Source organism: Mauremys mutica, chromosome 1 (genome assembly GCF_020497125.1).
Source record: "Mauremys mutica isolate MM-2020 ecotype Southern chromosome 1, ASM2049712v1, whole genome shotgun sequence".
NCBI lineage: Eukaryota > Metazoa > Chordata > Testudines > Geoemydidae > Mauremys > Mauremys mutica.
Genome location: NC_059072.1, coordinates 325475470 through 325489945, shown reverse-complemented (window position 1 = coordinate 325489945; position 14476 = coordinate 325475470). Strand labels below are relative to the sequence as shown.

The window sequence follows — 14476 nt, the reverse complement described above, 5'->3', positions numbered from 1 at the left end:
GGGAAAGATTCCAAATCTGGTGTAATTTGAAACAAATTACCCCGGCATCCTCTTCCCTCCCATTAATACTAGACTACATCCTAGAGCTCAAGAAGATCTCAGCCCACTAAAAGTACACCTTATGGCCATAATGGCCTTCTACCAGTAAATAGACAGCTATTCAGTATTTACCCATCCGATAGCAAAGAGATTCGCAAGGGTATGAGTAATGTCTGAGAAAAACGGAGTTCTTACTCTCAGGTTGGGTGCAGCAAGTCAGATACTTTTTCTCTAGCAATTGCGTGGAGGAAGAGCGCAAAACAGGTCTCTCTCCAGGTAAACAATTACAGCAAGCATTTATACCTTTTGTTGCATACAATAATGGGCAACAGCTGCATTTTGTTTATACATATGTCATCCTGATATATTCTTTTCCTCCACAATTTAGACTATAGTCTACATTCCATACTTCTCTAACACAAGGTCACAACAACTTCTCATACAGTTCTTTTCCCACTTGCCTCACACAATCCTCGCTTCTACAAATCTCACATTATTAGGGTTACAGCTAGCCTGACTTGCTCACGTAAGGGGATTGTCTGAATTTGAAATCCCCTTCAAATCCCTGTGAGTTCTTTCTCTACTTCCACACCAATCTCTACCCACAAATCAGATGTCCCCCACAACCATGGGACCTTAATCTAACTCTGAGGCTTAACAAAGTCAACTTTCGAACCCATGGCCACGTGCTCACTTATGTATCTGTCCATGAAGACAGCATTCCTAATGGCCATCACTTCGGTGTGAAGAATTGGTGAAATAGCAGTACTAATGGCACACTCTCCCTTCACGATTTTCTTTAAAGACAAGGTCACACTGAGACCGTTCCCAGAGTTCCTCCTCAAAGTAATCTTGTCCTTCCATACGAATCAACTAATTCACTTGCCCACCTTCTTCCCAAAGCCTCACCGTGACAGAGAAGCAATATTACATACACTTGATGTCAGGAGAGCTTTATAATTCTATTTGGACAGAACAAAGTACTTCAGGAAATCTCCTAAACTGTTCCTCTCCGTTGCAGACAGATCCAAGGGATCCGCAATATCAACTCAAAAGTTTCAGAGGGGTAGTCGTGTTAGTCTGTATCAGCAAAAACAATGAGGAGTCCTTGTGGCACTTTAGAGACTAACAAATTTATATGGGCATAAGCTTTTGTGGGTTCCACAAGGACTCCTCGTTGCTTTTTCTAATATCAACTCAAAGACTCTCAAAATAGATTTTGTCCTCATAATCTGCAACCTCCATTTGGAGTCCGAACACACTCCAAGGCCTGGTCTACGCTGGGGGTGGGGTGTCGAACTAAGGTACGCAACTTCAGCTACGCGAATAGCGTAGCTGAAGTTGAACTACCTTAGTTCGAACTACTTACCCGTCCTCACGGCACGGGATCGACGTCCGCGGCTCCCCCGTCGACTACGCCACCGCCGTTTGCGGTGGCGGAGTTCCGGAGTCGACGGGAGCACGTTTGGAGTTCGATATATCGCGTCTAGATGAGACGTGATATATCGAACTCCGAGAAGTCGATTGCTACCCCCCGATCCGGGCGGGTAGTATGGACGTACCCTAAGAGATCCATCGCCACTTCTGTACATTTATTTAAAATGTCCCCATCACAGAAATATGCAGACACCCAAATTGCTGCCCTGCTTATACTTTCGCAGAACATTATTCTTTTACTCATGACTCAGCTTCCAATGCTGTCTTCAGATCCACAGTATTGACATCAGTAATAAACTTGACTCTGAAACCTCAATGCTCCATCAGGAGTACTGCGAGGGAGTCACCTACAGCGAACACTCACAGGGACACTTCTCGAAGAAGAGAGAGTTACCTTGTGCAGTAACGATGCTTCTTTGAGATGCGTCTCCATATGGGTGCTCCATGAGCTGCCCTTCTACTTTGGTGTTCCCATGAACGAGCTCTGCAGTAGAGAAGGAACTGAGGGTAGTTCACCTTCACAGCACTAGATAGCCACGAGACAAGGAGAGCACATGTGCAGGCTGAATGGACGCTATCTAAAATTTCCGATCGAGGCTCAGGGTCACAAACACACCTACAGTGGAGCACCCGTAGGAGGACACATCTCAAAGAAACATTGTTACTGCACAAGGTGAGTAACTCTCTTATACAGAAAACAGTAGAAAGCAAGGAAAAACTAGCAGAAGGGGTTACTATAACCCTAGAGAAACACTGGAGTTGCTTGCTTGCTTGATTGGGGGGGGAGGGTTGTGTTTGTTTCCTGAGACCTTTAGCTTTAGCCTTTTCTGTTGCCTAAACTTTTGTAGCACATCTTACCATGGAACTAATATTAGGGTTGGTAGTGGAAGTAAAACTTGAACTATAAACTCAGTCTCAAACTGTATTTTTCATTTTCATGCAGATACACCAAAAGTAGTGCTACAGAGCACAATGAAGTATGGGATCCTGCTCTAGAAGAAATTTGTGAAACTGAAACATTAGATATTTTTAACTCTAAAAACATAAAATCTCTACAGAACGAGGATTTACAATCACTTTCTAACAAAGAACTACAAGTGCGAATAAGTCACGTGGTATCCCCAAATAAGATCTTTGTACAATGGCTGTCATCAGAAAAGTTACTGAAAAGGTATTCTAAGAACTAGCAAAATAGAAGCATTTTTATCAGTTAATATTTTTAGAGCCTTATGAGTTATCTTTAGAATGATAAGATACTTTAATCAATTAAAAAAGAAACAAATTGCTGTATCAGCTACTATTTTGCAGTGGATCAGTACTCAGTTTCTGGTTTTCAAAGCTTATTGCATTTTCTTTACCACCACCACCACCCCCCGCCCTCCAGTAATCATAGTGTAGGAAGCAATAGATTTGCACTATAATGTTTCACTAAATACATATGCAGTTAATCTTATAGTGCTGTGGCGGCTTGCTATGCTTACTGCTGAATGACGCTGCCTCCTAGTCGTTTGGGGATTAGCTCAGTCAGGGTCACACCGCTTCCAGTGGTTACACTCCATCAATTTCTCCTCTGCAGCCCCTCTCTAGCTCCTGGGAGCCGCAGCTGTCCTCTTTGTGACTCAGCCGTCCAACCAGGTCACTACTGTGGTTTTCCCCTTTGCAGGATGGGGGGGAAGTGTATCAAAGTTCCTGCTCTCCAGCAGTGTCAAGCAGTCTTCTACTTCACTGCCTCACAGTGACACACCCGCAGTGGCTGGCAGGGGAACTCGGGCCCATCTTCTACTCTGGATTCCAGCTCAGGGACACAACAGCCAAGGTCCATTCCCTGCACCTTCCTGCCTTTCCCTGAGCTGCTTCCATACTTCCTGGCTCTCCCTACTCCTCTGGGTTTGCAGTCTCTTCACTCCCTTCTCCCAGGGAATAACTTTAGACAACTTATCTATACAGCCCCCTCAAACACTCCCCCCCCTTTTCCGGGAAGTGACTCCAGATTCCTTCCATGCACCCCCCTCTGCTTCCAATTTCCTGTCTGTTGTAGAAGCCCCAACTGTCCCGCACAGGTGAGCTTCTCTCTAATTAGCTGCCTCCAGCATAATTAGTTGATTGGGTCCACCTGCCCTAATTCATCTCTAGCAGTGCCAATACGGGGAGCACACCCCACCACAAGTGCTTGATCTAGCCCCCATTTTAAAATTGAGACTCCAGTTGACTTCAGTGTAAGGATTGGGTTTGGAGAAATTTAACATTAAGTCACAAAAAGACAGTGTCCTCCCTGGTTCTTTCATTAATAATCTTACTAAAGTAGTATCAGTAACAACCAGTGATATTTATTGTCCATGTGCTATAATATATGTTGTTGTTTTTTTTCAAGAATTCCACAGATGTATGTGGGTTGGGTTATATCTTTTGCTAAGCTCAGTCATTTCTCCTAATTCAGACATCCTTCAAGTAAAGGCTTCAAAGCAACTGTGTAATATTAATGTAGCAAACTGACTTAGCCCCCTGACCACTGTATAAGATTTTTGCTGTCTATTTTAAAAAATTGGCTGGCTTTGTCAACAAACTTTTTGTGCCAATCGCTCTTCTCTGCTTCTTTCTGCCCATTTCCTTTTTTCTTGAATACACGCTACTTGGATTCCCTCCAAATCTATTTTTTTGATGGTACCAAAGGAAGTGGTGGTGGGGGGAAGACTCTATTCTTTCTTGAAAATTAAAAGACGGTATAAGAAGGAACGGGTTAGAAATGCTGCTACATAAAAGGACTGGGTTTTCTGAAAAGAATTCCGTGGTTATGAGAACATAGTTACATTAGAGCATAGTTACTACCTTTCCAATACTGTGTACCTGCCACAAAGTTACTGAAATGTTATTGCATAATATTTCAGCAGTAACTGGGTAAATACATCCTCAAACCACTGGATAAGTCTTTAGTCTTGGGAGGAATTGGTTTAGATATCATGGGGTTTTTTAATGTTAGTTTACAGGAAAAGATGGCTGCTATCTATGAAAATTCCAAGTTTGAGCAAGTGAAGTGGGAAAGTGATATGTACTGTGCTATTCGTATACGTGATCTGAACCAATGGCAAAGAGGCAAAATCAGCAGGGTTGTCTCTGAAACCACTGTAGAGGTAAATAATCTCATTAAGTAACAAGATTTGATTAAATTAGTTTAAAATGTATCCCTTTTAGCTGTAGACACATTCTATTGTTTGCTCATTTTGTATCATTACTTTCTTATTTATCATTATGCTTTTGGGAGGAGTTCGATTTTAATTATGTTAACACTATTATAGAAAACATTAAAGTCTCATCAAAGTCAGAACAACTTTAAAAGTGGGTTTGGTAGTTTGGGAGGTGGCTGAGGACTTACTCGTTGTATTCCAATTATATTAATAGTAAGGTTCTCAATTAATTGCAGTTTACTCACGCGATTACATGAAAAAAATTGTGATTAATTGCAGTTTTAATTGTACTCTTAAACAATACCAATTGAATTTTATTAGATATTATGGATGTTTATCTACATTTTCATGTATATTGCATTCTGTATTGTAATTGAAATCAGTGTGTATTATTTATTACCAATATTTGCACTGTAAAAATGATAAACAAAAGAAATCGTATTTTTTCAGTTCACCTCATTCAAGTACTGTAGTGCCGTCTTTCTCCTGAAAGTGCAACTTACAAATGTAGAATTTTTTTTTGCTACAAAACAATGTAAAACTTCAGAGCCTACAAGTCCACTCAGTCCTACTTCTTGTTCAACCAATCGCTAAGACAAACAAGTTTGTTTACATCTACAGGAAATATTGCTGCTCTCTTCTTATTTACAATGTCACCAGAAAGTGAGAACAGGCATTTGCAAGGCCGGCTCCAGGGTTTTTGCCACCTACGCAGCAAAAAGAAGAAGAAAAAAAAAAGCCGTGATCGCGATCTGCAGCTCTACCGCTGCTGCTTCAGTCTTTGGTGGCAGTTCGGCAGCAGGTCCCTCCCTCTGAGAGGGATTGAGGGACCCACCGCCAAATAGCTGCCAAAGACCTGGACATGCCACCCCTCACCGTTGGCTGCCCCAAGCAGCTGCTTGCTGAGCTGGTGCCTGGAGCCGGCCCTAGGTATTTGCGTGGCACTTTTGTAGCCAATGTTGCAAGGTATTTATGGTGCCAGATATACTAAACATTCAAATGCCCCTTCGTGCTTCAGCCATCATTCCAGAGGATGTGCTTCCATGCTGATGATCATAAAAAAAAATGCATTAATTAAATTTGTGACTGAACTCCTTGGGGGAGAATTAATTGTATGTCCCCTGCTCTGTTTTACCCACATTCTGCCATAGTCTCAGATGATGAACATGTGCTGGATCATTTTAAGAACGCTAGCACTTGCAGATTTGACAAAACCCAAAGAAGGTATCAATGTGAGATTTCTAAAGACAGCACTCGACCCAAGGTTTAAGAATCTGAAGTGCCTTCCAAAATCTGAGTGGCATGAGGTGTAGAGCATGCTTTCAGAAGTCTTAAAAGCGCAACACTCCAATGCAGAAACTACAGAACCCGAACCACCAAAAAAGAAAATCAACCTTGTGCTGGTGGCATCTGACTCAGATAATGAAAATGAACATGCGTCGGTCCACACTGCTTTGGATTCTTATCAAGTAGAATTCATCGTCAGCATGGAGCAGGTCCTCAAGGAAACCATTTTAAAGCACTAGGAGGAGAGGAAGGTGATCAGGAACAGTCAACATGAATACACCAAGGGCAAGTCATGCCTGACCAACCTGATTGCCTTCTATGATAAGATAACTGGCTCTGTGGATATGGTGAAAGAAGTGGACGTGATATATCTTGACTTTAGCAAAGCTTTTGATACGGTCCCCCACAATATTCTTGCTAGCAAGTTAAAAAAGTATAGATTGAATGAATGGACTATAAGGTAGATAGAAAGCTGGCTAAATTGTCGGGCTAACGGGTATTGATCAACGGCTCGATGTCTAATTGGCAGCCGATATCAAGCGGAGTGCCCCAGGGGTCGGTCTTGGGGCCAGTTTTGTTCAACATCTTTATTAATGTTCTGGATGATGGATAGTTTGCACCCTCAGCAAGTTCGCGGATGACACTAAGTCATGGGGAGAGGTAGATATGCTAGAGGGTAGGGATAGGGTCCAGAGTGACCTAGACAAATGGCAGGATTGGGTCAAAAGCAATCTGATGAGGTTCAGCAAGGACAAGTGCAGAGTCCTGCACTTAAGACGGAAGAATCCCATTCATTGTTACAGACTAGGGACCGAATGGCTAGGAAGCAGTTCTGCAGAAAAGGACCTAGGGGTTACAGTGGACGAGAAGCTGGATATGAGTCAGTGTGCCCTTGTTGTCAAGAAGGGTAATGGCATATTGGGCTGCATTAGTAGGAGCCTCGCCAGCAGATCGAGGGAAGTGATTATTCCCCTCTATTTGGCACTGGTGAGGCCCCATCTAGAGTATTGTGTCCAGTTTTGGGCCCCCCACTACACAAATTGGAGAGAGTCCACCGGAGGGCAGTGAAAATGATCAGGGGGCTGGGACACATGACATATGAGGAGAGGCTAAGAAACTTGCTTGTTTAGTCTTTAGAAGAGAAGAGTGGAGGGGGGCTGGGGATTTGGTTGCAGCCTTCAACTACCTGAAGGGGTGTTCCAAAGAGAATGGAGGTAGGCTGTTTTCAGTGGTGGCAGATTGACAGAACAAGAAGCAGTGGTCTCAAGTTGCAGTGGGGGAGGTCTAGGTTGGATATTAGGAAACACTGTTTCACTAGGAGGGTGGTGAAGCACTAGAATGGGTTACCTAGGGAGGTGGTGGAATCTCCATCCTTAAAGGTTTTTAAGGCCTAGCTTGACAAAGCCTTGGGTGGGATGATTTAGTTGGTGTTGGTCCTGCTTTGAGCAGGGGTTTGGACTAGATTACCTCCTGAGGTCTCTTCCAACCCTAATCTTCTATGATTCTGTGTTGATGCTTGTTTCATCACACTCATATCTCTTTAAGGGCTGGTCTATGCTGAGTTATTGGGGGTGTAATTTTTTTCTAACATAGCTTTCCTGGTAAAAGCCCTAGTGTAGACAGTTACTCTGGTGTAAAGGAGGCTGATAGGAACTTCCCATACTAGAATAATTAATACCAGTATAATTGCATCTGCACTGGAGTAGGGAACTAGGCATTTTAACTATGCCAGCATAATTAAACAGGCAAAACTTTATTGTACACAAGAGCTAAAATAAGGCAGTGAAAGATGAGTATTTATCATTGACACTCAGATCACTGACTCTCTTGATAGTATAACAGACCTACAATACAGGAGTTGCTGCATTCAGTGGCCCAGGCCAGCCTCTTCAATGGGGATGGAGGGAAACAAAGCTATCCTTAAAAACTTGAGGATCAGACTAGTCAGATCTCTAGTAAAACCTGAGCAGATGGGAACTCTCCTTGAAGATAAGGTCTGGCATTTATGATTGTCTGATGAATGTATAGACTTACAGCATCTTCAAAAAATGGATATTTGGGGAAGCACGGGTCTAGTACAGAGCAAATTACATGTGATGGAACTACATATATTTAAACAAAATAGTTCTTGACAAGCAGACTTCTTAGCTTACATATACATCCTATTTTCATATTTGAAAATACTTAATATTCTCTTAAAACCATTGTCTGGATTTCCTTTCTGACTTTTGTTCACTTACGTATTTAAACTCCTTGTAGTTTATTTACATATTTTTATTGTACATATAGTATGTCATTTGTTTTAGAAGAGGATATATCCTGTTTATGTTGAGAATGTCATGGGTTTTTTTTCAGAACTTTTTTCAGATCTTTTATCTTTCACAGGTAGTGTTGTATGATTTTGGTACTAAAGAAATAGTGAACATCATTTGTTTAAGAAAACTTGATGAAAAGCTGAAGCCAATTAGGACACTAGCACTGGCATGCTCCCTGGTAGATATAAGGTAATTTATTCCTTGTATATTGGAATAACACTGTAAGATACATAGTAAGATAGTAGGAGGGCCATTGTAATTTTTTAATGAAGTATTTTTCAGTGTCAGATCATATACAAGTAAAGCATAAACTGTGATGTGGATGGAAAGGTTCTTTGTTTTGGACATACTGCAGGACAGGGCAGGGGGAACAGATGCTTTGTTTTCTTGGCTCCCCTGCCTTGCTTCTTATCTGTACTTAAAGTTTGGTCTTCCTAGGCAACTTGGTAACTGGATCTTTTGGAAATATGAGGGGAGGATTTTGGCTTTCCTTTCCTGGTCTGTTGGTGGGGGACAGAAGGATTCTTCTCTTATAGGCTGTAGGAATTGGGAGAGAAGGCCAAACACCCATTACCCAAGTGAGTAAGCTATCCGGATACATTTCAACTAATGTGTCCTGTAATAATGAGGGGAAATCTAACCTTGCATTAATATAGCTGTCTCTAACAGATTTCTGAAGTGCATTTCCTAATAAAATATTGCAAAATTTCTTTTTTTTTTTTTTTAGACCATCTTAATCTACTTTAGTGTGTTCCTCTTTAAAATCTAACAATGCTTTTTGATCCTGGAGCAGCTGGTACTATTGTTTCTCTTCCTTTTTAGTTGACTGTATGGGATAATTTTTTTTCTTAGGGCGGTTTGATAGTTTTTCAGTCTTGCTAGTGGGTAGTTTTTGGTTTTGGTTTTTTTTTATATGCAAGCCTTGACGACCTTTATTAAAATCATATTCCCTGTTTTACTAAAACAGATTTTCATTTGTTCCACTTTAGGCCAGCTGGTGGGAGCAAGCAGTGGACAGCAACAGCGTGTGATTGTATCTCCTATTACCTCACTGGAGCTGTAGCAAACATCATCATACAGGTCTTTAATCAAAATAAGAAATATACATAACATTCCTGCCTGGGCTTGTTTGCCCCTTTTTAGTTATTTAAACATATAACATTTTCATTAATCAAACATGCTAGTTAAAATTTGCACAGATTATCAGTCTGTGATTGCAGAAACATACCTGGTGGAGACAAATGTGCTGTCATTTCTACTTGAGTTTTGTTTGTTGTTGCTCACTGAAGCTGCTATTTCAGGACGTATCTTGAAGTTTGAACCTCTGTCCTTTCTAGATCATCTAGTCAAACTGGGATATGTATGTTTGGTCTGCTAGTGACCGTTAATACATATATCTGGGAATACAAAATATACAGTTCTCTTAAGGCTGTATTAGCTCCTTAGCAATGGCATAACATTTTCTGAAGCTGACAGTCTCAAGAATTATGGCCCTATCCAATTTTAGTAAAGACTGTTATCAAATTGTAGCAAGGACACTGTGGCAATATTTGAGTTTGAGATTTCCTTTACATTTGACAGCAGGTTTTAGATCTGAATATGGCATGGATATTATGTTGGTGCTTGACCGTTACTAGCAGTGGATGTAATGCAAATATTTTGGGTTACTTCTTGTTTAAGCCTTTGAGATCACTGATACATCTGCAGACACAGGCATGATAGAGTTTCCCTTGAGTAGTTCCATTCTTCTGAGAGAAACCAGAGAGTAGTAATGTGTATCTGATAGTCTATCCAAATAATCTTTGCTTTGGAGAAAGGCAGGGTTCTACTCTGTAACCCCTCCTGCCTGTCATATATACAAGTTTAATGCAGAGCTAGTGAGCTGGTGTGGGCTATAGTGCTTTTAGAATGTGAATGAAATACAGTTGTCAACATAGCTGTTGATCAGCTTTCCCAATCTCTGACCTAAAAGAGAGGCTGTTGAAGAGCTCTAGGTTGTATAGTCATTTATCAGATTAAAACAAAGATTATACTTGTAGGTTGCAGAAGCAACCAGATTAGACAGTAAACATTTTATCAGGCCTCTGAGTGAGTTTACTTAACTCAGGTTTGCAACTTGAAGATCATGTTGCAGGATCATTGCCTGCTTTGGAAAGCCCAGGTAGCAATAGAGGCCAAGAATATATTTTGTTTGCTATTATTAGGAATAGCAATACTTGTATTACTGTAGTGCCTTGGAGCCCTGGATCCCATAGTTCTGAGCACTGTATAAGCAGAACAAAAGAGTTTATAATCCAAGTCTGAGATGAGACAGCAGATGGGTACAGACAGATGGGAGAGTACAAGGAAACAATGAGATAATATTGGGAAGAATGATAGACAGTAGGCTCGGCACGCCAGCAACCTAACAGTTGTCAAATATTTTGTACGCATCTCAGCAAAAGAGTTTTAGAGAGTGATTTGAAGGAAAACAATGAGTGGTTTTGTGGATGTTCATGGGGAGTTGAGTGAGGGGCAGCATGGGAAAAAGCACAAAGGTGCTTGTTTGAAAATGTAACAAGTGGACACTGGTATCTGGCATCATGAGCTAATGGGAGTTTATCTTTGGTTACTGAATGAGAGATGATGGGTAGAGTGTGGATAGGTCATAAAGGGCCTTGGAAGTGAAAACAAGTAGCTTATGTGATATGATTGAGAAGGAGGCGCCATTGGATGGGTGCAAGGAGGAGGGTGAGATGGTTAAAGCAAAAGGCTAAGAAAATGATCTTTGCAGCATTTTGAATGGATATGAGTGGGACAAGTTTGCATTTGTCAAGCCCAGAGAAAAGGATATTGCAATAATCAAGACACAAAAATATGAGAGCCCGAACAAGAGTTTTAGCTGTGTGGGTGGATAGGAAAGTCCATTTCTAAGAGATGTTATTCAGAAAGAATCTGCAAGAGTTAAATACATAGCCTGGATATGAGGACCTATGGTGAGGTCCAACTTGAAGATGACATCCAGGTTGGTTACCTGAGTGACAAGCAGTGATCAAGAAAGGAGGTAGCAGGGAAGCTGGGAGGAAAAAGATTAAGACCTCTATTTTTAGTCATGTTGCGCTTGAGATGTCAGAGACAGGCCAAGGAGACAGTTTTGAAATAAGTAGAGCTGTGAGCTGTCAATGTAGAGATGGTATTTTCCCCTGCAAACCAATTTATCAAGACATAATGTGTAGAGGAAAAAGAGAAAGGGACCAAGTATAGAGCCCTGTGGAACAGCCGCAGAAAGTTTATTGGTAGAGGGATGAGGAGGATCTTCCAAAGGCCAGGCTGAAGGAATGATTAAAGAGGTAATAGGAAAGCCAGGAGAGGACAGTCATGGAAGCCAAGGGAGGAAAAGATTTCAAGAAGAGGTGCCTGGTCAACTGTGGTGAAAGAAGCTGACCAGTCATGGAGAATGAGGATGGAATACTGCTTCTGAGATTTTGCTAAGAAGAGGTCATTAGAGATTGTAAGATCAGTTTCAGTTGAGTACAAGAAGCAGAAACTGAATTGGAAAGCATCTAGGATGGAATCAGAAGAGAGGAACTCCAGACAGCAAATTATAAACAGCACATTCAATGAGCTTAGAAATGAAAGGTAGATGGGGTGGTAGTTGGAGAGGTAGGTGGGGTCAAGGATTTTTTTAAGATGGGAGGGACTAAAATATGTTCGTACTGTGAGGGAAAAGAGCCAGAGGAGAGTGAGAGGGTAAGGAGAAGAGTAAGGGATGGGGATGAGAATGAGGGAGATCAGGAGATGGGATGGGGTCACTGGGGCAAGTAGAGAGGTTAAAGGAAGAGAGCTGAAGATAAATTTGTGTGTGACTGAGGAGGAGGAGGAGAGGGTTGAGAAGGGGGAACGTCACAGTGTATTCTGTCATTTTTCTCTTAGAAAAAATTGGTGTGATCCTGTGCAGACAGAGAACTGGGGGGAGAGAAGGTTGAGGATGAGTCAAAGGTGGTAAAAAGGTGTCTGGGATTGTGGGCGTGGGAATCAATTAAATTGGAGAAGTAGAATTGTTTAGCTAGGAAGACAGCAGAACGGAAAAAGGAAAGAACAAATATGTAACTGAAGACGTCAGCAAAGTCTTAGGATTTCCACCAGAGATGCTCTACAGCATGAGAACAGGAGCAGTGTTGGTAGTGTACTGGGCTAGGGGTTAGCCAGGATGGGAGGAAGCTAATGATTCAGCAGTACAGTATCATGAGCAGTGGAGGGAATCAGCAACCATATTCAGGAAAGAAAGGGCTGAGTGCAGACAAGAAGTCATCAAAAGGTCTAGTGACAGGCTGTAGGGGGAGGGAGGCTGATGGGTGTGCTGATAGACCAAGTGATGATCAGGGAGGGGGAACTCAGCAACAGAAGGCTCAGAGAGAGAAAAAGCAGTGATTGGTGAAGACCATGTCAGGTGAATGGCTGTTTTCATGAGTCAGCGAGTTGAATCAGGGCTGCAGGTCAAATGAAGTGTGGGCAAAGAAACATGCAGCTAAGGGCTCAGATGGATTGTCGATATGGTAGTTAAGATGACCAAGGATGACTATGGGAGGAGTGGTGGAGAGAGAGCCAGGAGTCAAAATCTGAGGGGAAGACTAATGGGAACTAGTTGGATGGATGGTAGATGACAGCAACATGGAGTCGGGTAGGAAGGAAGAGTCGGATGCAGTGCTACTCAAAAGAGGAGAAAGAGGTGGGAAGGGGAGAAAAAGGAGGGATTGGAAGCAGCAGGAATGGAAGAGGGGAAGTCCAACATCCACATCCTGGTCTGAGCCAGGGTGGAGAGTATGAGTGGCCTCCCTATGAGATGACAGCTGCAAGAGGCAGTGTCAGAACGGATCCATGTCTTTGTCTCTGTGACAGCCAGGAGCTGAAGAGAGCAAGATATGAAGTCATGAATGGTTGCGATAGGGTTAGGCAGACTGCTAATATGACGTGTAAAGAGTTAAAACTGAAAAAAGGAAGTATTTAAGAAAATGTAAGGTTTTAATTGGATGTGTGTTGCATAACAAACATTCGTCTTCGAGCGATGGTCCCTATGTGTATTCCATACATAGGGTATGCACGTGTGCCATGCACCTGAGTCCGGAAATTCTTCAAAGCACTGTCAACTTGTCTGCACTCTGAGCCATAGATCTCCTCATGCTCCCGACCGAGGGTATAAGAGTCAGTGCAGGTCGATGCCTCTCCAGTTCCTCCTTACCACCGCGCAACCTGAGTCGGAATTGTCCTCCTTCAACTCTTTGTACGACCTGTAAAGAGATTTGTAAATGGTTATATTTCTTAGCTTAATAGTTAAAGTTCATAATATAGTTAGTATAGAGAGTTTTCTTTTTCCCTGATTGAGGAACCCTCCCTGGATCCAGGACAATGCCCAGAGACCCGGGATTCAAGAATTGCATCTCTTGCCCTCCCTACTTCTCCATCAATGACTAATATCAGCACTGCCTCTACTGTTTGGGTGAGGTGCATATCTCTGCAAAGTGCAGTGTCTGTTGCTCTTTCTCACCCAGAACTCAAGAACTCCAGAAGCTTCGCCTGAGAAAGCCATGAAGCCCCTTTCTGATCCGAGGCAGGGAGATCCCCTGTACATCGGCTTCAGCTAACCAGCAGAGCCCTTTCAAACATGTGCTTGGGAGCGGAGTTGCTAGTGCCTAAGCCCAAGGACTTATCATCCAGAATTTCGCATGAGAGAGTAGAGAGTAATCTGATAGGTATAAAGACAGACATCTTTCCCCCCGCTCCATCAAGGACTGTGCATAAGAGACTTGCTTTCTCCCCGAGCCTGTACAGGTTGAGTGAGACATGATCAAAACCTAACAAACCAGCTCTGCTAAAGGCCTCCAAGTTGGAGGACAAAGCACGTAAAAAGAAAGATCTGCCGGTTCCATCAATCACATTGGTATTGAAGCATAAGGACAGACGTTCGCCAGATCATCCTACATGCGCTGGTCCAGGCCCATCGTTGGTACCACCTTGTTCATGTGAAGACCATTGAGCTGCTGTAGATGCACCCAGTCCATCTGGCTTGACTGCCTGAACCCCTCAGACATCATGGTGTATGGAGACTTACCACTGGAGGATATAGTCCTCCTTTGTTCACAGTCTCCACTTCTATCCGGCCTGGCTCTTCAGAGGAATTTTATTACTCTGGAGGGGAGGAGTCTACATTGGTATCCCAGGATATCCCATCTGGTAGGA

The 14476-nt window shown here is 42.4% G+C and overlaps 1 protein-coding gene across 5 annotated transcripts in view; it reads left to right on the top strand.

The window, feature by feature from the left end:
• RNF17 (ring finger protein 17) overlaps window positions 1–14476 on the top strand; it is a 211164-nt gene that overhangs the window by 121067 nt on the left and 75621 nt on the right. For all 5 annotated transcript variants that reach the window (XM_045018061.1, XM_045018034.1, XM_045018044.1 and 2 more), the window contains 4 exons: window positions 2420–2647; window positions 4454–4604; window positions 8331–8449; window positions 9250–9340. In XM_045018061.1, the coding sequence (XP_044873996.1) occupies window positions 2420–2647; window positions 4454–4604; window positions 8331–8449; window positions 9250–9340 (589 nt within the window). The remainder of the gene's footprint in view (window positions 1–2419; window positions 2648–4453; window positions 4605–8330; window positions 8450–9249; window positions 9341–14476) is intronic.